Source organism: Notolepis coatsorum (genome assembly GCF_963971535.1).
Source record: "Notolepis coatsorum genome assembly, chromosome: 7".
Lineage (NCBI taxonomy): Eukaryota > Metazoa > Chordata > Actinopteri > Aulopiformes > Paralepididae > Notolepis > Notolepis coatsorum.
Genome location: NC_140171.1, coordinates 53,092,966 through 53,118,698, shown reverse-complemented (window position 1 = coordinate 53,118,698; position 25,733 = coordinate 53,092,966). Strand labels below are relative to the sequence as shown.

At 44.3% G+C, this 25,733-nt stretch overlaps 1 protein-coding gene across 3 annotated transcripts in view; it reads left to right on the top strand.

Annotated features, from left to right (window-relative positions):
• The first annotated feature begins 712 nt into the window (after nucleotides 1–712).
• Nucleotides 713–25,733, top strand: part of LOC311232036 (uncharacterized protein) — a 41,550-nt gene continuing 16,529 nt past the window's right edge. The window contains exons 1-3 of one of the 3 annotated variants that reach the window (XM_084318702.1): nucleotides 713–974; nucleotides 12,593–12,658; nucleotides 21,077–21,205. In XM_084318702.1, coding sequence (XP_084174828.1) covers nucleotides 21,151–21,205 — 55 coding nt within the window. In that variant the 5' untranslated portion in view covers nucleotides 713–974; nucleotides 12,593–12,658; nucleotides 21,077–21,150. Of the gene's footprint in view, nucleotides 975–12,592; nucleotides 12,664–21,076; nucleotides 21,206–25,733 lie in introns of all 3 variants that reach the window. The other 2 variants (XM_084318703.1, XM_084318704.1) reach the window with 2 other exon arrangements.

Here is a 25,733-nt window from a genome sequence, read left to right as displayed (position 1 = left end):
AAGTATTCTCGAAGACACTCTGACGTCACGGGACCGCCGCCATCTTGGTATTGGGGAAACAAACGGATTTCTACGATCAAATGTATGCGTTGAGTTTTTATCACATGTTTTATCACATTCTTGTTCATTTCATAACCTTTTCATATACTTTGTTTTGAAAATATTGAGGCCAACATGGCATTTCACTATTTCGAAAGCCTTTCTGGCGATTCTAAAAGTGCATGTTTCCCCCCAAGCTTCCAGTGTGTCAAGAATGGGGGGAGTGAGCTGAGAACGGCCCTCACAGCGCATGCGCGGGTCCAGAGTGTGGGGGGGGGGGGGGGGGGGAGTTGCCTGTATACTTTCCGTAGCCGCATTTCTGGCAGACGCTCTCTGACTGGCCGACGCCAGTTTCTACACTGGTTAAGATGCGTCTATACCAAAGGTAGCCGCATTTCTGGCAAACGTTTCTGGTCATGTCTTTGCCCATTTCCTCGTCAAACAGCCTGCAAACGACCTGGCGTTCTAGCGCCCTGCTCTAAGACAAACTCTAACCTAACCAACTTCGAAGAGTGCCTAAACTTAACCAGTGTAGAAACTGGCGTCGGCCAATCAGAGAGCGTCTGCCAGAAATGCGGCTACCTTTGGTAGAAATGCGGGGGGGGGGGGGGGGGCGTGAGCTGAGCGGCCCTCACAGCGCATGCGCGTGTCCAGATGCATTGTGGGATATATGCGCCTGCAGCGGGGACGGGAGAACTTTCTTTGTCTGTAACTTTAGTCAATAACATTAAGAACAGAGAGCTGTTGTCAACTCTGCAAACCCAAATAAATGCGCGGTCCTCGAGAGAAGTGTCTCCTGGTTCACTGTCGCCACCTTCCAGAGGGAGTTACCCCGAAGTCCGGCTGCTTCTAACCAGTAGTTACACGACGGAGCTCCAGCAGCAGAACGCTGCTGGACTCTACTGCGTTCAGAACAACACAGGAGACACACACAGGTAGGTTCATGTCCACCTCTCCGTTTAGTTACAGTGAACTCTGCTGGTATTCATCTACTGACCGCACATCTCATCTGTTGGGCGTTTCTGCCACTGTGTCACTTTACTTGAGAGGCTATGCTGATGCTTCTAGGAGGAGGTTGGCCTCCAGTACGGCAATCTGCACCTCCTGCTTTCATTCACTTGTTTCATCTCCTCCAGTAAGGCCATCTGCACCTCCTGCTTCTGTTCACTTGTTTCATCTCCTCCAGTAAGGCCATCTGCACCTCCTGCTTTCATTCACTTGTTTCATCTCCTCCAGTAAGGCCATCTGCACCTCCTGCTTCTGTTCACTTGTTTCATCTCCTCCAGTAAGGCCATCTGCACCTCCTGCTTTCATTCACTTGTTTCATCTCCTCCAGTAAGGTCATCTGCACCTCCTGCTTCTGTTCACTTGTTTCATCTCCTCCAGTAAGGCCATCTGCACCTCCTGCTTCTGTTCACTTGTTTCATCTCCTCCAGTAAGGCCATCTGCACCTCCTGCTTTCATTCACTTGTTTCATCTCCTCCAGTAAGGCCATCTGCACCTCCTGCTTTCATTCACTTGTTTCATCTCCTCCAGTAAGGCCATCTGCACCTCCTGCTTTCATTCACTTGTTTCATCTCCTCCAGTAAGGCCATCTGCACCTCCTGCTTTCATTCACTTGTTTCATCTCCTCCAGTAAGGCCATCTGCACCTCCTGCTTTCATTCACTTGTTTCATCTCCTCCAGTAAGGCCACCTGCACCTCCTGCTTCTGTTCACTTGTTTCATCTCCTCCAGTAAGGCCATCTGCACCTCCTGCTTTCATTCACTTGTTTCATCTCCTCCAGTAAGGCCATCTGCACCTCCTGCTTTCATTCACTTGTTTCATCTCCTCCAGTAAGGCCATCTGCACCTCCTGCTTCTGTTCACTTGTTTCATCTCCTCCAGTAAGGCCATCTGCACCTCCTGCTTCTGTTCACTTGTTTCATCCCCTCCAGTAAGGCCACCTGCACCTCCTGCTTTCATTCACTTGTTTCATCTCCTCCAGTAAGGCCATCTGCACCTCCTGCTTTCATTCACTTGTTTCATCTCCTCCAGTAAGGCCATCTGCACCTCCTGCTTCTGTTCACTTGTTTCATCTCCTCCAGTAAGGCCACCTGCACCTCCTGCTTTCATTCACTTGTTTCATCTCCTCCAGTAAGGCCATCTGCACCTCCTGCTTTCATTCACTTGTTTCATCTCCTCCAGTAAGGCCATCTGCACCTCCTGCTTTCATTCACTTGTTTCATCTCCTCCAGTAAGGCCATCTGCACCTCCTGCTTTCATTCACTTGTTTCATCTCCTCCAGTAAGGCCACCTCTTGTTTATGTTCCCTTCTTCGATGGAAGTGTGGATCCAAGTAACTAGCTTTGTTCAGCAGCATGAACGCCCTCTTTTCCTCACTATTCCTCACTATACCGCTTCTCCAGATCGGTAATGATCTGTCTTCATCAACGCCGGTGGGTCGTCTGGCGTTCGCTGGCCCAGGCGAGAGAATAGAAGGTGTTTTAAAGGCTGTGAGGCCGACGCAGTTCGATATGTTGCCACTTTGAAAGGTTTAAGAACCCTTGTATCTGTAGTAAATAAATATGCATTCATATTAGGACGGGTTTGCATTTGTCCAGCCTACAATTACAATATATTATTCACACAAAGTAAGTACATTTACATTTACATTTAGTCATTTAGCTGACGCTTTTATCCAAAGCGACTTACAAGTTCTGTGCGACAAGACAGCAAGAAGGGTATAACTCTATCAGCTGAGTAACAATGTTCATCAAAGTGTTGCGTGTTACAGTGTAGGTTAGTTTATTAGGACAAGTGCATGACATTAAGGTTAGTCGGGGTTAGATTTTTTTTTTTTTTTTTTTTTTTTATCATTTCAGATAATGGTTGAAGAAGTGAGTTAGTCGACGGCGAAAGATTGGACGGGATTCGGCTGTCCTAACTGGGATGGGTAGTTCATTCCACCATTGTGGGGCAAGGACTGAGAATAGGCGGCTTCTCTTTGATGACCCTCCGGCCTCCGGGAGCTTGGATAGGAGTAGATCTGAGGCGGCCAGAAGATGCAGAGCGTAGGGGTCTTGAGGGTGTGTAGTTAGAGACCATTGACCGGAGGTAGGCGGGAGCGGTTCCCTTTGCCGCACGGTATGCTAGGTCGAGGGCCTTGAAGCGGATACGTGCTGGGGAGCCAGTGCAGGTCCCTAAGAAGTGGGGTGACATGGGCCGACTTCGGTAGGTTTGAGATCAGGCGGGCCGCTGCATTTTGAATGAGTTGAGGAGGCTTGGTGGCAGTGGCCGGGAGGCCAGCTAGCAGTGCCTTGCAGTAGTCGAGGCGGGAGATGACTGTTGATTGGACGAGGAGTTGGGTGGCTTCTTTTGTCAGGAAGGGGCGTATCCTTCTGACGTTGCTCAGGAGGAATCTGCAGGTTCTGGTTGTCGCTGCGATGTGAGCAGAGAAGTTCTGTCAACAATTACAATTAAATTGTTACAATTAGGGCCACCATTCTACCTATTTTTAAAGACTGGTTTTGGATCAGCACTTGTTGAAGCATGAACGCCAGTGTTGAAGAGACAGCTCCGTTGATCCAGTATTTAAAAACGGGTAGACTAAACTGGTGGCCCTATTAATTTAATGGAAGAGACACATTAAGACGTAACTCACACAGCGTTTCCGTTAGCCGGTAATTACCGGTATTTGACTGGCAAAATCTGTTGAAGTCCGACAAATTTAATCTCTCCGGTCATAGTGTCCGGTGAAAATAGTTCCCTCTGGGCACAGTTTGATTATTTGAATTGTATTTGGATGGGCTGGAGTTGGTGCGTTGAACGAAACAATCATTGCGTTTGTTGTCGTTGCTTCGCTCAGCAGCCGGTCTGGTAATGACGACGCTGTGTCAGTGAGAGCTTGTTGCTGGATTTGCGGAAGGCATGCAGCTGCAGACCCACAGAACCCACCAGCTTTGCTGGCACAGTGCGGTCCCCAGACCTGGAAAGCTGCTCTGCGGGTCTGCAGCTGGATGCTTCTTGCAAACTAACTGCGGCGCTCGCGCTGATATTGTTGGACCGGCTGCTTGGTGGAGCGACGATGAAACGAATGTAATGAATCGTTCGTCGCATGGGCTATTTAATTTTGGCCTGTTTTGGTACGGTTCGGGTGGTCAAGTTGTGCTTGGAGGGAGTTGTTTTCACCGGACATTATGACCAGCACCAAGTCGTTGGGAGGTGGAGTATATACATCACGCAACCCCACGATAATTTTGCCGTCTCTCTGCCAAATTTCTCAGTTCTTCGCTTGATATAATTAATACAAATGTCCAATATAACGGAATTCGTTAGCTCATAAATGTGATTATAACAGACTGCTGTTTATTAATGTCGGGCCGACTGCCCACAGACACCTATTTGATTTAAAGTCGGCAGCAGCACGGAATCTCTGGACTTATTTTATTTGGAATATAATGACTGTATACGCAAAAGTAGCCTAGCTTTAAGTTAAAATATTATAAATCTACATGCCTTGAGGATGTCATTCTTTATATAGCCTGTTGTTTTTAAGCTCAATAAACTCTGACCGGAATTTCTCTCATTTGACCGGTAGATACAAATCTACCGGACCCTGAGACCGGCAACAATTTTTTCTAACGGAAACCCTGAACTCACATAATTGCTAGCATTGTCTGTTGTAATGGAGTTCCACAAATCATGTCCAACCCAGATTCGGCTCAAACAAGGGACTAAACACGTTCCGCAATTATGCCACATGTGTTGTGGCATAATGTGGAACGCCCTACCCACAGCCGTAAAAAAAAGGTTAATCACTACCCACCTTCAAAACCGCTCTCAAAGAGCACCTATGGGAGGCTGCAATTCGAAACTGGCCCCGTAATTTGTCTGAACCACCCCCTCCTAATGTACAGTTCCCTCCCCCTCGTATGTATATATTTACTGTTAGGATCTGTTTAACAGTACTGTATATTTGCATATCTTGTATGTCACAAATGTCATGATTAGATTAGATTAGATTATTATATCTGTATATCCAGGGACGTGCGCAGCACAGGACTTTAGAGGGGCAGGTGCTCAAAGGCTGAAAAGGGCACTATACCTGTGTCTTTTAACCGAGCGCGCAAACCCGATTTTTAAGGGCCCTTTTCGGGCGGCGGGGGGCCCCCATTTGTATGCTTTTTGGGGGGTTTTGGTGATCAAATATTGAATATTGAACTATAATAATCAGTGCAGGAGCTCACTTATCCTTGAAAGACACTTTTATCACTGACTTAAAAGGCCCATACATCTCCATAAATGTTCAGGGGGGAGGGATAAGTGCTTACCCTACAGACCCCAAGAAGTGCTGTATATTCTGTATTGTTTAATATGAATGCATTTTTTATTCCAATCACGATTTGTATTTGAGATTCCCAAATCCCATCGGACTTGACTTCTTCGTGTCCCTCAATGAGTGTAATACCAGCATTCAACTGTATGCGCCACAGCGGTTTCTATCATCATCATCACCACCACCCACGCTATGCATAAAATATATAGGTCCGCGGAGAGGCACGCTGAGGAAGCCGTGCAAACTGCAATGGAATATGGGGCATCTCTCTCTTTACCTAATATTTTTATTCTATCCTGACATTTTTCAGTTGATAGGGCAGTCTATATGCGTAACGGTAAAAAAAAGAGAGAAATTAAATTTTTTTCTTTTTCTTTTTCAAAAAGGGCACTTTTTTATGAGGCTCAAAAAGGCAGGTGCTCAAGCACCCCTTGGGCTCTATGTGTGCACGTGCCTGTGTATATCTATGTTGTGTATGTCATAAATGTCACTATGAATTGAAAATGGGGGACCCTGATGTAAACAAGATGAAAGTCTTTCTCTGGTCTGCATCCCCTTAACAATTGTATGTATTGAGCTGTACTGTACTGTACCCATTCTGCAATCTGTTAAATAAAGTTTTCAATCAATTGGGATGGAGGAGATAGCAGCAAACAGGTCTCGCCCACGCAGAGGGGAACACATTCTATCCTCTGGACTGGGCAGGATATTCCTTTATTGATCCCCTTGGGGAGATTCAGTCGCCATAGCAGCAGGGGGCTACAGGTATGGTCAGGGTAATAGGAGAGCAATAAATATAAGCAATAAACAAATGTAATCTGAATATACAATTTTTATAAAATAAACTATACACAGAGTTCCATATGAGACTATTGGTCATAATATAAGTTACAATAAATATAGGCAATATAAAATATGACAAAGTAAGCAGTATACACAAAGCTGCAGATCATAATATTTGTTATAGTCCATGCAGGGTTTAGTGGTTAAGTCGCTTTCACACAGGGGCTGTTTGGTCCGGAATTTCGGACCAGAATTCGATAGTCCGGTTTTTCGGGTTTGTGTGAATGCGTGTCGAACTCGGTTCGCGGACCAAACAGGCGAACTCTGGTCCGCCTGAAAACGTCGGTCTCGGTTCGGCTTCATCGAACCAAACGCGAACCAAATATAGGAAGTGATTATTATTACCACTGCTCGCAGCACTCACTGCAAAACAAGCACACTGCATCTAATCTATCCATCTATCCATCTATCCATCTATCTATCCATCTATCTATCCATCTATCTATCCATCTATCTATCCATCTATCTATCCATCTATCTATCCATCTATCTATCCATCTATCTATCCATCTATCTATCCATCTATCCATCTAACTGTGCATCTTGGGAAGAAGGAAGAAAAAACGCGGCTTATTATATTATTAATAAAACAGCTACTTGTGTTGTGGGTAGGCCTGCCACGATAACACATTTTGCTGGGCGATTAATTGCCCCCGAAAATATCGCGATAAGCGATATTATTGCGACCGGTTAGAGAATTTTTTTTTTGGAGAAATTTATTTCCCAAAACTTTTATTTTGAAGCCCACCGCTCCGTCTTTTCCGGTGTTTAAGACTTTTATTTTGAAGCCCACCGACCGGACCGGAAGTATTGTTGTGATTATTTCAGGTACTTTTTGGGTACCAGAAAAGTCACGTGAAACACTGCAGACCACTGAATAGAGACGCGTCTCTAGGATTTCATAATCATTATGTTTGCAGCAGGCACAAGTGCAATAAACAAAGGATACAGTCACTGTGTATTCTGCCTCATTTATTGATTAAACAAAACCGACATCAACACAATTTGCCACCGAGCGGAGAGTTTAGTCTCGCAAAAAGATCGCTGACTTGTTAAGGCTTGTTGTTAGGTTAGGTGCTAATGTTGTGCTAGCGTTTTAGCATGGCTATCGTACATAGCGTGATCAATATAACTCGCTATTGATTGTTTGTATGAGTAACGTTAATGCTAGTAGAATAGACACAACGTGAGGTAATCACCATCCATTTTAAACCGGTTATTACCTAATGCTAACGTTAGCAAATAGACGCGACTGGTAACGTTACAGCTTGTTAGCCTAATGCTCGTTAACGTTAGCATAGACAGCCTAGCTAACGTTAACGCTTGTAGAATAGACACAATGAGAGGTAACGTTAGCGTTAGCAGAATAGACACAACGAGGGTCTCGTTAATGTTGTTGTTGATTGATTGATTGATTGAAAACTGTGTTTACTCTGTTTGTATGAGTAACGTTAATGCTAGTAGAATAGACACAATGTGCTGTGCTCTGTAGTAAAGCCAGCGGCCCGCCTCCCAACACGGACAGTGACTGACAAGGGGCACTGGGTCCGCCTCATTAAAACAAACGCGCAAATAGCAATTAATCGCGCCCGTCAAAATCATTGCATTCATTTTAATTATCGCGGCAATTAATCGATTTATTGCTTATCGCGGCAGGCCTAGTTGTGGGCACTCATAAAAACACCGTGGTCTACAAGTTGTTTAGCGAGAGGATGGTGGTAATGTGCTTCAATAGAACCATGGATCAATGCCATGTCAATACTCGCCTCCGCTCCGCTGATCTGGAGGACTCGCAGTCCACACACAGACACACACACACAGGCTCGCAGCCACACACACATTTCCACTGTCCAATAGACAAGCGCCCTTTTCGACCGCGTGACATTGTTCAGAAGGTTCGGTCCGCCTCACAGATTTCTATGTGAACGCAGGCGAACCAAATGAAGAATGCAACAATGTTGCAACTTCACCCCCAGAACCGCACAGAGTCCACCAAAACTATATGTGAAAGCGACCTAGAGATGTGAAAGCGACTTAGGGTGTTTTCACACCTGTAGTTCGTTTGCTTTGTTCCGATTCAGGGACTATTATGATACAATTGTTGCACTTGATTCTTAGTTCGTTTGTGTTCACACGGCTGTGTTCACACGGACCAAAACAAACGCACGCGCGAGCAAACTATCACTCATTGGTCAGATTTTGGGGTGTGCCCCCCCCCCCCCCCCCCCCAACCCTGAATCTCCGCGTTACATTGAAATCGGGGAGGAGAGAGCGGGGGAGCAAATGAATGAATGTGGATGAGAGCCGTGATGTAAGTGGTTGCAGATACAGCTGTGGGGGTGCTGGAGACATGATCGAATAGTCTTTTATGCGCCTCAATCTCCTGAACACGGCGCGAGCCATTCCTAATCGATCAGAACTAAATCGGCAGCGAAAAAGCCCATTTTAAAGCACCTATTATTACCCATGCACATGCGCAGATTGCCCACAGAGTCTGGACGACGCGAGATGACGCACGAATGAATGTGGACTGTTCCATCAGAGGGGGGAGCTTCGGTGGCCAGTGTCCTTTCAGCCGACCAGGATAATGAAACAATGATCCCACTAAATGGCCAGAAGCGTCTTATGGCGACATCTACAATTACCTCATTTAGGGCTGGGCGATATGACGATATTATATAAATATCGGGTACAGTTCATTAACGATACACTTTTTCAACGTATCGTGGATATCGTGATGTTTTGCCCAAGAGGATTGTGTCGCGTCAATCTGTCCACACGTTACTCGTTCATATCTCAGCCCGTGCTGAGATATGCCCATTCCGCGGTCTGTTAATAAAGTTTTCAATCAGACAGATGTATGGAAAGGCTTTTATTATAACATTCGTTGTAGTAAAATCATTATGCCTCATTTAGTCATCCTGTGGAGCACTGGTCTCCTACTCGACGGCCGCGGGGAGCTAACGTTAGTAGCTTTGTTGACGTTGTTCAGCACACAGGACATTCAGGAAGTCAAAAACGAATAACGCTTGCCGATTGGTGCTAAGAACAGCAGGGCGGGTGCAAGCGCTGTGACGTAATTGGCAGACTCGACTGTCAATCAAAATTATTATGTTTCCGTCAGAATGAATGAGTGAAGACTTTGTTAAAGGGTTGCAGAATGGGTACAGTACAGGAGGATGAAGACCAGAAAAAGACTTTCGGCTTTTTTACATAAGGGTCATTTTCAATTCATCAAAACATTTAGAGACATACATATATACAGTCGTTTCATAAAAATGCTAAAATGCTATTGATTGATTGATTTAAAACTTTATTAACATATTGCAGAATGGGTACAGTACAGCTCAATACATACAATTGTTAAGGGGATGCAGACCAGAGAAAGACTTTTGTCTTGTTTACATCAGGGTCCCCCATTTTCAATTCATCATATTTCATATCTAAATCATATAATATCTCATTGCTAAATATATGCAATATATAATCTAATAATCTAAATCTAATATATAATATAAAAATGCTAAATGCATGGGTATTTTATTTTGTCTTTAATGTTAGCTTGCAAACTCAAATACTGTCTTGGTAAGCCTCATAATGAATTGTTTGGGGTAAAAAAGAAAAACATTGTGATGTGTATCGTGTATCGCCGAAAGGTCAGAAAATATCGTGATATCATATTTAGGCCATATCGCCCAGCCCTAACCTCATTGAGTCTCCAGGTAGACTAATGTTTATATTTAAGTGCAGCGGTCTGTAGCCACTCACATTACCACCGAAGCTCCCCGATGGAACAGTCCACATTCATTCTCTCGGTGAGAGAGAGAGGGAGAGAGAGAGTCAGTGAGAGGGAGAGAGAGAGAGGAGGTGTTGTCTCGCACGGTGCTGCTGTTGCAGCGTCACTACAGTCACTAAACTTTCTGTACACTTGCGTGTTCTCCAGCATCTGACGAATGTGATCGATCGTCTGCCCAAATATCAACGAGGCAGTGTACCGAGTCATCGCTGCTCCACGTTGACCCACGGCTCACTATTATTATTATTGTGTCGGTTTGCTAAATCGATTGCATTCTCACAGCATACGAGTCGCGTCGGGTTCGTTTGGAAGTGCGCCGAGACCACCCTCTCTAGGTGGTCTCGGTCCGCTTGTTTTGTTCCGCAACAGAATGTGATTGCTGTGTTCATATATGCCCAACTGAACCGAAATAGCGGGTAAACGCTCCAGGTTTCGGATCAACAGCTCCAAACGAGCCAGGTGTGAAAACGCCCTTAGAGTCAGACAGTCCTAATAGTTCTCAAGTTCTGCAGCTGTTAGTTCTCCAGCTGCTGGCAGCAGTCTGTGCCCCCGGTTGTGGAGCCTGATGGCCACTGGCTTGAAGAACTGGCAGACGGGCACACAGACAGACACACACGTTGTTGACCTAGTAACGTTAGTGCCAGCTTGCTTGCTTGCTGTTGCCTGGTGTTTTGAAAAGCGCTCCAGTCCTTACTGAGCGGTGTGGCGGTGAGGAGGATCTGAGGGTGATCCGGGCTTGTTCAGTAGTGGTAGAAATCTGTTATCCAACTGATGAATTATCTGTGCTGACAAACCATGGCTGTTCTTTTATATTATTATTATTAGCTGCGGCAGCCTCAGATATTAAGCCCTTCATTAGCAAAATCCAGAACTAACGTTAGCTTAGCAGTAGGGATTCCCCGATCGATCGGCCACCGGTCGTTATCGGCCGATAACTAGTATAAATATGCGATCGGTGATCGGTGATAATGCTTTATTTTCGCCGATCGTCAAAACCGATTTCACTTGCTGTCGCTGAGTTCTGTCTCAACACCGGGTTGTGCGGCGTCTGCTCATCCCTCCAGCACGCATGTAAACACGGGTCTAGTAGTGGTCTACTCTAGTGGGACGGGACACGGGAGGACGGCGTCTCTCTGAGCTAACGTTAGCTTAGCTACCGTTACAAAATGACCCAGTCAACTATTCACTTTTAGTTTAATACATGATGAGGCATTGTCTAACCGAACGGTATCTAGCCGGCCAGCTACCGATAGCTCATGACATAAACAAACGCTCCACAAAGTCTAGTAGAGTGTATGATACCTGTTAGCTGTTAGCTGTTAGCTCACGTTAGCGCAAGCTAGTTCACTGTTCAAAACGAAATGTCCCTACAGATAGCTCCTGATATCAATGTCTTATAACACTGATTCGATGCGTATTCGAGCTGAGGGCTTGTGAATGTGATTTAACGTTATACCAATACTAGGGTCCAGCTGCAGCGCCGGAGAATCCTTGCCGTAGCTCGAGGCTACTCGAGTATAGGGTCCAGGTGCAGCTCCGGAGAATCCTGGCCGTAGCTCGAGGCTACTAGAGTACACACAGACAGTGGAGCTTGTTGCGCAATGTTGCGTGGTGGTGATGTCTCGCAGATAATACAAGTACAAGTCTAATTATATAATATACCGGTATATATTTTATAAAAAAAAAAAAATATATATAAAATAAATTTTAATTTCTTTTAATCAAAAACGATCGGTATCGGTATCGGCCGATATGGCTCACGACGATCGGTGATCAGTATCGGTGGCAAAAAACGTGATCGGGGCATCCCTACTTAGCAGTGTCTCATCTGTTTATCTGACATACATTATCCTAGTTTAGCTTGGCTTAGGAGTCCATGGCAGGGCTTGACATTAACCTTTTGAGCCACTTGTCACAGTGAACGTTGTACTGTATTTAAGACAGCCCTAGTAAGTAACGTGAATGTTGAATTAATAGCGTGTTTTGCTTTACATCGTGTAAGTGATTGATATCGCAACTGGGATTGTTCCGAAGCAAATAAGTCAACACGTGAATGCAGCGTGACGTGAATGCATAGGGGAATAGGAGCGAGTGTTTTAATGCAACTGATCTCCATTTTGATGCAAATACATCAGAATTGTTGTCATTTAGAAATGAGATTGCATAGATGTATGAATCTCGATTTTTTTTTCGTGCAGCCCTATTTGCAATTAAATATTTCAAAATGTTTTACTAGTATCCTCAGGTCACATGGGTAGTTGCCTCTTTGACACCACCTACTGAATACCCAGCGTAGTAGATGAGCCATGAAGTTTATTTATGTCTATAAATGCTGTGTAGTGTGGATGCCTACTGTACCTGAGTAGGGTGAGTAACCTACATTCCATTACTGCTTTTTATCTATTGACTCATTATAGCTACTTTATTATCATGAAATAATATAATGGCGAACGGGTGCTATTTGCATATTTTAGCTCTGCGTTTGATACTGTTCGCCCTCACCTGCTTGTCCAGAAGCTTATGAGTATGGAGAGTGAAGAGTATGGGGATAAACCCCTCAATAATCAAATGGTTCTTCTATTCTCTTCTTACCAACAGGACACAACAAGTCAATGTGAATGACACACTCTGAGGTCAAATTCTGCAGCACCGGGGTGCCTCAAGGTGCGGTGAGCTCCCCTCTCCTATTTACACTGGACACCAACGCGTGTAGCAGCAGGCAGCCTAACAATCATGTCCTGACACTTTCAGACGACACACTTATTCTAATCCTATTGAAGGCTGGCGACTGCTCTCTACTTACTTTAAAGAGATCGACTCCTTTCAGGTCTGGTGTTACTGTGAGAGACATCATCTCATTCTCAATACCACCAGAACTAGGGATGTCCCGATCGCGTTCTTTTGCTCCCGATCCCAATCATGTGATTTTGAGTATCTGCCGATACCGATCTTTCCCGAACCGATCTTTCACATTAGTAACCGCAATTTTACGCATTTGTCAGAAACTGGCAAAGCGAGACAAAGCCCCCCAGCAGCAGTAGCAACAACAACCATTCTTAAATCATGACCACGTCAATTAGATTAGAATAATTTTTAATCGTAGTTCAGTTTCACAACAAGAGACTGATGAAAAAACGGGAGTGTGAAATAACGTTACAGGTAAAGAACATACAATTATATTGTGGTAAAGAAAGATTGCTAGCTAACGTTAGCTGGTTTATTAATAGCTAGCTAATGTTACCTTGCCTAGCTGCCTCACGCCAGTTAGCTTGTTAGCGAATGACACAAGCTTAGTTAGCTTGCAGAGTCATGAAAGATTCACTGCGAGGGCTCTTTTAGCTAACGCTAGCTAGGCAGGTAGCTATACATTACAGTAGCATCACTTCACTGTCTGCCGAGCTAGCGTTGGATACCATGCAAGCTAACATTGGTAACGCTGACGCTAGGCAGCTAATGGTTAGCTAACGCTAACGCTAGGCAGCTAATGGTTACCTAACGCTAGCTGCAAGGTAGCTCATATATTGACGCTAGCATATAGCCCCAGTCGAGCGCGGCGGCTCGCATTACATTCACCATACGAGAAATAGTTTCAATCTGTTTGCGCATTTAGTATACATTCAGTGTTCGACTTACGTAATGATTTGCTCCATTTTGGTCTGAAACTCAGACAAATAATCCTCACAAAGCGAATGTTATCAATATCCAGGTGAACTTTCTTCATTCAAACGAGGCATTCAAAACAGCTGTTTGGCACCACCCGTCCCCCATTCCTTTGCTCGCTCTAGTCACATAACGTGGAACGTCCGCCTTGCAAACATTGCAACTGGCTATTGGACTGGCTTTGGTTTCAATTTTAAAATGCTTCCAAACTTCTGACATTTAGTCTAGTTGCTCCGAGTCATCAGGTGGACCTGCCGGTGTTGCGGGAGCAACACGTTGTGAAATCTGCTATTTTCCCCATACGTCAAGGAAATGCATTTGTTTTGGAAAATTCTTCTGCTCTTGTGTGACAATAAATAAATGAATGATGATATGTCATTTAAAACCAAAACTAAGGCCTCAGTATGAGTTTAAGACGTGAACATGGTCATGTTTGTTGAATAAAATAAAACCCTTTTATTTTTTGTATTGTATTTGTATTGTATTTGTATTTTTTTTCCCGATCCTCTGAAAATCACGTGATCGGCCCCGATCATGTGATCGGATCGGGACATCCCTAACCAAAACCAAAGAGATGATCTATGACCCGAGAGAAGTGAGAGTAGATGACCCTGTGGTAATTGGCGACTGTGATATAGAGCAGGTTGCACTTGCATCATATAAATACCTAGGAAGGAATCCACATGGATAATCGACTGAAATGGGATGGACAGTATTGTTGTTACAAACTAGCCCAACGACTGCCCTTCCTCTGTAGTCTCAGACTGTTTGGTGTGAGCTAGGGCTGTCGCGATAACCGCATCACCGCAATCCCGCGGTGTGTCAAGTAGGGCTGCCGCGGCATTGATTTTTTCCTTACCACACAAATTTGCAAAGCTATTGAAACCGCTGCGGTAACAAAAAAAAAAAAAAAAAAATTTTGAATGCATTTTTTTTTTAGTAGTCTATTCTTTATAGCAGGGGTCTCAAACTCGCGGCCCGCGGGCCAATTGCGGCCCGCGGGATGATATTTTGCGGCCCCCTACTGGACATCAAAGTGTAGTGTTAATGCGGCCTGCGCACTACTGTTTGCCGAGTCGTTGCGCGAGAGTTGGAAGTTTTATTTATTTTATCACTTGCAGGCTCATGACAGCAACGTTATGTTAGTGACTTGGTTGAAACGTGATTCCGGAGTGATATCAAGTAAAGTGGAAGAAAATGCATCCTCGCTATCTCTCTCCTCTGCGAGCAGTGCTCTGCATGTCCGGCGGCACTGCCACTGTCTGTCTGTGTACGAGTCTGGTCCAATCACATACGCGTCCCGTCAGCGTTTTTCCCCCTCACCCACAGTCTGCGAATCAGAGGCAGAGTAGGGGAGTAGGGCGGGTCTTCACGGACTGCATGACGTATCTCTCTTTCAGTTCAAGTCGGAGCAGAGTTGGCATCTACAGTAAACTCGCTCCCAGTTTTATCTCTGTGAGATAAATGTAGCTATTAGCCTATTTTCGCCAGCAGGCAGCCAGCAGAAAAATATGGCATTTTCAAAGATGGTCAGTAAAAGAAAAGTCGACTGCAATTCAAAGGGAAAATATGCGTTCATCCGGACTCAGGATTCCTGAGTCCCAGCCAGGGGCGTAGCTGGAGATTCTGGGCCCCATGAAAGAATCAATTTGTGGGCCCCCAATCTATAAAAAAAATGTGGGGCATTTATTTATTGATGAAAACGCATAATATGGTTTTTACCAATTTTTTTTATAAACAGCTTTGTGATAGAATAAAAAAAATGTACAGTGCATTTCCATAGCTGTGGATGAGTCCACTGACACCACTGAGAAGCCTGAAGAAAGAACTGTTTATGTTCTGAAGAACTGTTCATGTTCTGAAATGTTATTGCTAAAGATTGAGAAGATTGGATCAGTTGTACTTTTTTTTTGAATACTTGAAACCCTTTTTTTGTGGAATATTTGATGCGGCCCAGCCTCACCCAGACTCTACCTCCAGCGGCCCCCAGATAAATTGAGTTTGAGACCCCTGCTTTATAGCATATAGCCTGCCTCTAGTCTAAATGTCTATCTTTAGAGGATGACTTTGCAGCATGAATATTGTTTGGGATTCGGCAAGCACGCATTCGTTATTGAAAGTGAAACACAGACAACATAGGCTACTGAACACTGTTTATTGACGCTTGCAGTGAGGTACAACGTGAGGCTCACTCGAGGTAGACGGTGGACGGGTCTGTTGAGGAGCTGAGGCACGCGCCTCTCTCCCCTTCCCGTCGACCAAGAGTGAATACCTGTAGTCCCCTAACGTGGCTATCGTTCTGAGAGCTAACGTCTGGACCTGGCTGGTGCTGGGCTAACTAACGTGGCTATCGTTCTGTGAGAGCTAACGTCGGGACCTGGCTGGTGCTGGGCTAACTAACGTGGCTATCGTTCTGAGAGCTAACGTCGGGACCTGGCTGGTGCTGGCTAACTAACGTGGCTATCGTTCTGAGAGCTAACGTCGGGACCTGGCTGGTGCTGGGCTAACTAACGTGGCTATCGTTCTGAGAGCTAACGTCGGGACCTGGCTGGTGCTGGCTAACTAACGTGGCTATCGTTCTGAGAGCTAACGTCGGGACCTGGCTGGTGCTGGCTAACTAACGTGGCTATCGTTCTGAGAGCTAACGTCGGGACCTGGCTGGTGCTGGCTAACTAACGTGGCTATCGTTCTGAGAGCTAACGTCGGGACCTGGCTGGTGCTGGCTAACTAACGTGGCTATCGTTCTGAGAGCTAACGTCGGGACCTGGCTGGTGCTGGGCTAACTAACGTGGCTATCGTTCTGAGAGCTAACGTCGGGACCTGGCTGGTGCTGGGCTAACTAACGTGGCTATCGTTCTGAGAGCTAACGTCGGGACCTGGCTGGTGCTGGGCTAACTAACGTGGCTATCGTTCTGAGAGCTAACGTCGGGACCTGGCTGGTGCTGGGCTAACTAACGTGGCTATCGTTCTGAGAGCTAACGTCGGGACCTGGCTGGTGCTGGGCTAAACAGCGGTGATGCGGTATTCAGCTCAACTCTGCGGTGGGCGTGATGTAACAGCGATACCGCGGTAATGCGGTAACCGCGGCAGCTCTAGTGTCAAGGCCACCGCGGGATGCAGAACAGACAACCGCGTCATCCGCGGAAAAATAAAAAAAGGGCGTCATTTTTAAGTAGAATTGCTAACTTCACGTTTCCATACAGTTTACAACTCACAGATGAAATCAGGATTTATTTTCATATCCCAGACTCAAGCCCCCAATGTATACCTTTTCCTGTATTAATCTGAACCGCAGTAGAGTACAGGGGATGATGACACAAGTTGTGATATTTAACTAGCTATGTATGTGCATTCAAATTCACTAACGTTAAAATAGTGTTATAATAACGTTAAATGTTTGCTCAAATAACGTTAGTTTTAAGTTGGAGAAGGGCATATATCCCACAATGCATCACTCTTAAAGGAGCAGGCAACACCTTACTACTTTTATCACACTTCAGAGCGTTGAGGGACAAATGGATAGATTATCAAACATGTTTAAAATAGTTTCGGGACTCCTACGACCTAGAATTAGATTTTTTTTCTAATCACGATCGCGGGTAAACTTGCATGTCTTAATAATAAAAAGAATATATACAGGTATATAAAAAAATGTAATACATTTTTTTTCCCCTCCATTTTTCATCCGATTTTCTCCCATCCCAATGTTAGTCGTATGCCAATTCCCAATCCCCCTTCCTGGTCGCTGCGCACTTACCCCCCACAGTCGGTCTGGGAGAGTGGAGGCTACCAGGTGCTTCCTCCGACACACGTCCAGCCAATCACTGCTTCTTTTCACCTGGCAGCGCGGATTCTCATTGAGAGGGCGTAGCGTGTGGAAGGATCACACTATCCCACTCAGGTCCTATCCGCGCTTAGCAGGCGCCCCGACCGAACTGTAGGAGTCGCTGTTTACAACGACCCGGACCCACCCCTCCAGCTTCTCCCACCCTCTAATACTGCCAATTGTATTAGTGTGAACGGCCAGCCAAGCTGGTGACAACCCCGGAGCTGTGAGCTGGATTCGAACAGGCGAATCGAGCCGCTCCGGGGTTTGGTGACGAACGCAATCTCCGTTACGCCACCTGACCGCCCTATTTTTTTTGTTTTTTAATAGAAGTGCGGTACCCAGCGTTTCCGTTAGCCGGTAATTACCGGTATTTGACCGGCAAAATCTGTTGAAGTCCGACATATCTAATCTCTCCGGTCTTAATGTCCGGTGAAAATAATTCCCTGAGTCTAAGCACAATTTGATTATTTGAATTGTATTAAAATAGGCTAAAATTAAATAGCCTATGCGATGAACGAAACGATCATTACATTTGTTTCCTCGTTGCTTCTAATAATGACAACGACGTTGTCAGCGAGAGCTTAGTGCTGGGTGTGCGAACTTTTGTGAAGCTGCAGAGCCAGAGCACTATCAGCACAATGCAGTATTCCAGCAGTACTCCAATTCAGCCATTTTCAGCCAATGTTGGGTGGGGGGCGCTGCTGTGCGGTTCCCAGAAAAGAGCCAATAACAGCTGAATCAGCTGCTCTGCAGCGCCATACTCTTTGCAAATAAGTCGTTGCGAGGTGGAGAGAGTCGTCACGCAAACCACGATAATGTTGCCGTCTCTCTGCTTTCTCAGTTCTTCGCTTGATATAATTAATACAAATGTCCAATATAACGGAATTCGTTAGCTCATAAAAATGTGATTATAACAGACTGCTGTTTAGTGTCGGACCGACTGCCCACATACGCGGTCTATTTTATTTCAAGTCAGCAGCAGCACGGAGTATCGAGGGACTTATTTTATTTGGAATATATTAATGACTGTATACGCAAAAGTAGCCTAGTTTTAAGTAATAATATTATAAATCTACATGCCTTGAGGATGACATTCTTTATATAGCCTGCCTATCAATTGTTTTAAAGCTCAATAAACTATGACCGGAATTAATCTCATTTGTCCGGTAGATTGAAATCTTGCAGGTCACGGAGACCGGCAACAATTTTTTCTAACGGAAACCCTGGCGGTACCACCGCATCCCGCGGTGATAAGACACACAAACCCGCGGTGATAAGACACACAAACCCGCGGTGAGAAAATGTCATACCGCGACAGCCCTAGTGTGAGCACAGCGATCATGACCACATTTTATAAAGCTGTCCTAGAAAGCCTGATGAGATGGGGCGTGGTTTAGTACGCTCGCAGTACAGTGTAAGTCGAAGATGGAAAGGCTAGTGAAAGCAGCGATGAAGGTGACCGGAAACACCAAGTATACGTCACTCCAATCTATCTTCGAGAAAGTAGTGGTCAGCCAGGCACAGAATCTTACAGGACCCTTCTCATAATCTTTATCCCGAATATGAAGTTCTTCCCTCGGGGAGACGGTTCAGAGCAAGTAGATATAAGAGCAATCGCTACAAGCTCTCCTTCCTACCTACATCCATCACTCTCCTAAATAATAATAGAGGTTGATTTCTTTGAGGTGCCACCTAACAGTGGGCTGTCACCTCTTTCTTTCTTGTCCAAGTCTTAATCTGTTGTAATTTATTTAGGGCAGGGTGCAATATGAAGCTTTTTGAAATGAGTTGACCTACTTATGTATTATGGTTGTACGTCTCTATGTATTGTCATATTTGTCTGAAGTATTTTTTACTAACTGAATGAATGATTGTATATATATATTTTTGTCTTCTTTGTTTACACTGTTATTGCAGACTGATGCATCACTGATGTTCCAAGTAAATTTTCCCCTCGGGGACAAGTTGGAGAACTATCTCTCTCTCTCTCTCTCTCTCTCTCTCTCTCTTTCTCTCACACACACACAAAGGGAGCCGCATGTAATTGGTGGAGGCGGGACCCTTACAAAAAACTAAAAATCCTTCAAAATCAGTGTTGCTAATCATTGACACATGCTAGCCTGTAATAATCCCCCCCCAGAAAAATCTACTTTGCATTTGATATATTGCAAATATATGCCATCACACACACTGGCATTTAAAGGGTTAGAATTATAAAATGAATATGTGGTGTTATGATCAGGGCTGAAGTTGAATGAAAGATTGTATTTTTTTCAATCTGACATTACAAAAAAACAGAAAATCCATCAATCAGTGTTGTTGCTAATCATATATGCTAGCCTGTTTTTTAACAATAATTTGTGATGCCATCACTAACACTGGCATTTAAAGGGTACAAATTAAAAGAATCCTGCACCAGAATGCAGGAAATTAAGTCTTTGTAAAAAACCCTCAGACCCCCTGCTTAAAAAGTGGCCTGACTTTGGAATTTCTTCCAAAAAATGAAATACAAATATATAAAAAAAAAAAAAAAAGTGGCCTGACTGGGGCTATATATTTTGCACTATATTTCCTGGCCTGAATGATTTCCCCAGTCCGGCCCTGGTTAAAAGCCTCCAATGCTTATTAGTGTGTGTGCGTTTGAACGTTTGCATGTTTCAACCATACATTTCCATTTATAAAAAAAATATAAATATATATATTATACATTTTTTTTCTTTTTACCTCCTATAATAGTGGGGGTCGTGGCTCTCTGACACCGTTATTTGGGGGTCGCGGCCTGAAAAGTTTGGGAACCCCTGAGTTAGATTACACGTTGCGAATGTTATGACTTTGAACGTCTGCCATTTCCACCGTAAAAGGCATACAAGTCGACGAAATTTCATAGTCGATGAAATTTCATCGTCGACATGGTCGATGAATCATGACAGCCCTAATAAATTGTAATGAACCAAAGGAGAATATAAATATTTTTTTCCCCCATCTTTGACGGTGAATAACCATGCTGACAATGACCAAAAGCTAAAAGATGCCACTGAGCGCATTCAGCTACTTTGTAAGATCAAGTATAGTCAATATCTAAACAAATGAACAATGGGCAGATAATTTACAGGGGCTTTTGTACATGCAGTACAGAATTTTGCCATCCGGACAGTACACATGCAATATGAATGTAGAAATGGGTTTATAGTGCCAAGTGAGGCATCATTTGAAAGGCCAGAATCTCCTCTATTATAATACCATAGTTAAATCTGTAACCCTCTTACATAGAAACTAAATCACCAATTCTCCTTCCACTGACACACTTCTCCCTCCATCACTATCTCCCTCCAGATAGCTGTCCTGTCAGGCCATTCTGTCTATATATACACCCATGTGTTTTTCAGTTCTTATGAAAATCTTCCTGTCAGGATTTTCTTTCCTTTCCAATTTGTTAGCCTAGGAAAAGAGAGCTACCTGTATAGCTGGTTAAGGACTGATGGTTCTTGCTTGGCTTTCTGTGTTCCTGATTAATTCCAACTGAAAAGTTAGACCTTTGTTTGTTAGGATGAATGTAAAATGTACTGATATTTCTTTCCTTACTTTCCCCCAAGATTGGTCTGAATATCACCACCCCTCATAGCCTCTCACACCTTGGTTTGAGAGAACTGTCTGTTTGGTGGACTGCATGAAACCGTCACAAGTGGACCAGGAGAAGAGCTGTTTGGACTGCATGGAAACAAGTATGGAAATGTTTACTTTAATCTGTAAACATTATGACTTTATAAGTGTCGTCTAGGGGTGGACGGTATGGTCTAAAATTTATATCACGGTATAATTTGAAGCATAGACGGTAACGGTATATATCACGGTATCAGTGTTTCTGTTAGAATAATTTTTTTTGCCTGATAGGCAGGCTATATAAAGAATGACATCCTCAAGGCATGTAGATTTATAATATTTTAACTTAAAACTAGGCTACTTTTGCATATAAGTCATTATATTCCAAATAAAATAAGTCCAGAGTCGAGACTCCGTGCTGCTCCCATTGCAAACAGCGGGGCTGGATGCTGGATTTTGCTAGAAGCATATGTAGCTGCAGAGCCGCAGAGCCAGGGGCGCTTTCAGGTCTGGTCACAGGCCCGCTCAACAGCGCCCCCCACCCAACGGCTGAATTGCCAATGGCTGAATTGGAGTATTGCACTGTGCAATACTAATTCAGCCATTGGCAATTCAGCCGTTGGGGGGGGGGGCGCTGTTGAGCGGGCCTGTGACCAGACCTGAAAGCGCCCCTGGCTCTGCGGCTCTGCAGCTGCATGCTATTCGCAAATCCACTGCTGCAGCCGTCCTCCCGCTGCAGCCGGCGTTATCATAACACTACACACATATCATAATGTTTACAGCAAACTGTAGTTGATCACCAGGTATGTTTTATTAACGTAGAATAATTCATATAAGAAAAACGATAGGGAAATCTCTTACCTTTCTCCACTGGTTAAAAATGCCAGGAACTGAAATTGAAACTTGCTGTGCGCCGCGGTGATATGTGTTTATTATGAAATGACAATTGCGTGTTGACACGCCCACTGCGCGAAGCCTCCTAAATAACTTTTTCCAGTTTGCACATATCTATTATCTATGACTAATTCTATCTATTTTTAGGGGCAAATGCGATTGAAATAGTCGCGCTGTGGTTACATGACGTCATTGCTATTTTAGAGCTGCTCTACCGGTTACACGGTATAGTCAAAATCCATACCGTAGAGCAAATTAATACCGTTTATACCGTATACCGTTTATACCGTCCACCCCTAGTGTCGACTTTAACCTCTTAAAGGAACGCTCCAACTGTTTGGGAAATTAGCTTATTTGCCATCTACCCTGGAGTTAGACAAGAAGATGCATACCTTTTCTTCTCTATGCATGCAGTAGGAGTAGGAAGACGCGCACCGTTAGCCTAGCTTAGCGTCAGTCTAGTGACTTGGTTGGAAGTAGGTTCCTCCATTAGCCTAGTTCCCAACGTCATCCTACTCCTACTCCATGCACAGAGAAGAAAAAGGTATGTATCTTCTTGTCTAACTCCAGGCTAGATGGCATGCTGTAAGGAGGCTCTTTCAGAAAATTGTGTTGTCTATTTTATCTACTTGTTGTATCTATCTTATCTTCTTAACTCTTTCTTTGTGATTTATTGTATTCTTCTTGGGACCATGTTGGAAACAAGTCGACAGACTTTCACATGTTATCCTTGTACCCCTTGTTTTTATACTATTGTATAAATTGTATGTACTAAATAAAAATCAAATCATCATCAAATCAAATCATGGCAAATAAGCAAATTTCCCAAAATGTTGGAGTGTTCCTTTAAGCCAGACTCTCTAAATTTGCCTAAAAGGAAGATTGCTCCGCTTCTACAAGGTCCATTTGCATGTTCTTGGTATCTAGGGACATCTATGGACCTCAGGGAATGCATTCCCAGTGTCTGTTACTATGCTTGAGTAAATTGTAATGAACCGAAGGAGAATATACATTATTTTATAAAAATGTTTTTTTTAATCCACTTTTTCTCCTTATTTTTCTATTTTTCTCCCATCCCAATTTCGCCTTGCCAATTCTCCCTTCAATTCTCCCCTCCCCTGTCTCGAACGTTGCTAGACTATGCCTCCCACTGGTCGGCTGCAGTGAGGACCAAGCCTTGCATCACGTACACGAGGAGGCAGCTGTCGCATCTTTTCACCTGAACAGCGCGATCTCTCAGTGGCGAGGAGTAACGCGTGGGAGACTCACGCTGCCCCCGATACTTCCTGTTTCTGCTGTACAGGCGCAACAAACCGACCTGTTGGAGTCTCTGTCCACAACGTCCAATCCCCACCCACGGCTTTCACACTGCCAATTGTGTTAGTACAGGGGTCTCAAACTCGCGGCCCGTGGGATGATATTTTGCGGCCCCCTACTGGATGTCAACGTTTAGTGTTAATGCGGCAACTGTTTGCCGAGTCGTTGCGCGAGAGTTGGACGTTTTATTTATTTGATCACTTGTAGGCTACCATAGCGCAGGCTCATGACAGCAACGTTATGTTAGTGACTTGGTTGAAACGTGATTCCGGAGTGATATCAAGTAAAGTGGAAGCAAATACATCCTCGCTATCTCTCTCCTCTGCTGCACTGCCACTGTCTGTCTGTGTACGAGTCTGGTCCAATCACAAGTCGGAGCAGAGTTGGCAGCGCATCTACAGTAAACTCGCTCCCAGTTTTATCTCTGTGAGATAAATGTAGCTATTAGCCTATTTTCGCCAGCAGGCAGCCAGCAGAAAAATATGGCATTTTCAAAGATGGTCAGTAAAAGAAAAGTCGACTGCAATTCAAAGGTGAATGGACGGAAAAATATGCGTTCATCCTGAGTCCCAGCCAGGGGCGTAGCTGGAGATTCTGGGCCCCATGAAAGTATTAATTTGTGGGCCCCCAATCTATAAAAAAAATGTGGGGCCCCCAATCTATAAAAAAGTTTGGGGCATTTGCTGGGCCCTTGGAATCATCCTAACCCCCCCCAGCTACTCCCCTGGTCCCAGCACCAAACCAATTATGTGACTATATGCCACGAAACGGTAGCTATTTGAAAATAATGTATGACTGAAGTGATGGAGACCATGTTTGAAGGCAAACAAAAGCAAATCCCCCTCAGATCGCACAGCAACCAGAATAACTGAAATACTGCCACAGTGCATTTCCATAGCTGTGGATGAGTCCACTGACACCACTGAGAAGCATGAAGATAAGATTGAGAAGATGGGATCAGTTGTACCTTTTTTTTGAATACTTGAAACCCTTTTTTTGTGGAATATTTGATGCGGCCCAGCCTCACCCAGACTCTACCTCCAGCGGCCCCCAGGTAAATTGAGTTTGAGACCCCTGTGTTAGTATGAACGACCGGCCAAGCCGGTAGCAACGCAGAGAGCTGGGCTCAATACCAGCATCTCCTGCGTTAGTGGCGAGCACCTTGCCCACTGCGCCACTCAGCCGCCCACATTTTATAAGAATGTTTAATTCACTTTGAAGGTGAATAACACCATGCAAAAACTGAGCTCATTCAGCACCTTCTTGAGATCAAGTGTACAACAAATCTAAGCAAATTAATAAAGGGCAGATGATTTACAGGGGGTTTTGTAGATGCAGTACTGGATTTTGCCATCCGGACACATGCTATTTGAAATATGAATATAGAATACCAGGTCTGTGAACCCCTTGAAAAATCTGATAAAATGGACGAGCATTTTTCATTACAAAAAAGTAACTGGACTTACAGTAGATTTCATTCATGGTATTTGCTGCCCTGTAAAGGGCGCCTGGTGGTACTAAATCCAGATTGAACTCTGGCCTGATATTCTATATTCATATTCCAAATTGCATGCACAATTCAGTACTGTATCTACAAAAAACCCTGTAAATCATCTTACCTTTATTCATTTATTTTTTTATTTATTCTTTGTACACTTGATCTCAAGAAGGTGCTGTATAAGCACCTGGATTTTTCACGGCTGGTCAATGTTAGCATGGTGTTATTCACCTTCAAAGTGAATACAAAATGTGTATAAAAGAATGTATATTCTCCTTTGATTCATTACAATTCACTCAAGCATAGTAACAGACACAATATTTCTGACAATGGGAATACATTCCCTCAGGTCCATAGATGTCCCTAGATACCAGGAACATGCAAATGGACCTTGTAGAAGTACTTTTAGGCAGATTTTCTGAAAATATGGCTACGGCTTAAGAGGTTAATTCACGGATTGTATTCATTGGAAATGAATGAATAATGTATATTGAATATCAGATTAACCTCTTCCACCCGTGCGGACCGCAAATTACATCACATCATAAATCAATCTGTCTAGACCAGGGGTCTCAAACTCGAGGCCCGTGGGCCGATTGCGGCCCGCTGGATGATATTTCTCTGTCCCCTACTTGACATCAAAGTTTAGAGTTAGTGCGGCCCGCTCACAACTTTTTGCAGAGTCGTTGCGCGAGTTGGAAGTTTTATTTATTTGATCACTTGTAGGCTACCATAGCGCAGGCTCATGACAGCAACGTTACGTTAGTGACTTGGTTGAAACGTGATTCCGGAGTGATAAAGTGGAAGGCAAATGCATCCTCGCTATCTCCTCTGCAAGCAGTGCTCTGCATGTCCGGCTGCACTGCCACTCTGTGTCTGTGTACTCTGCTCTGGTCCAATCACATTCAGCGTCCCGTCAGCGTTTTCCCCCCCACCCATAG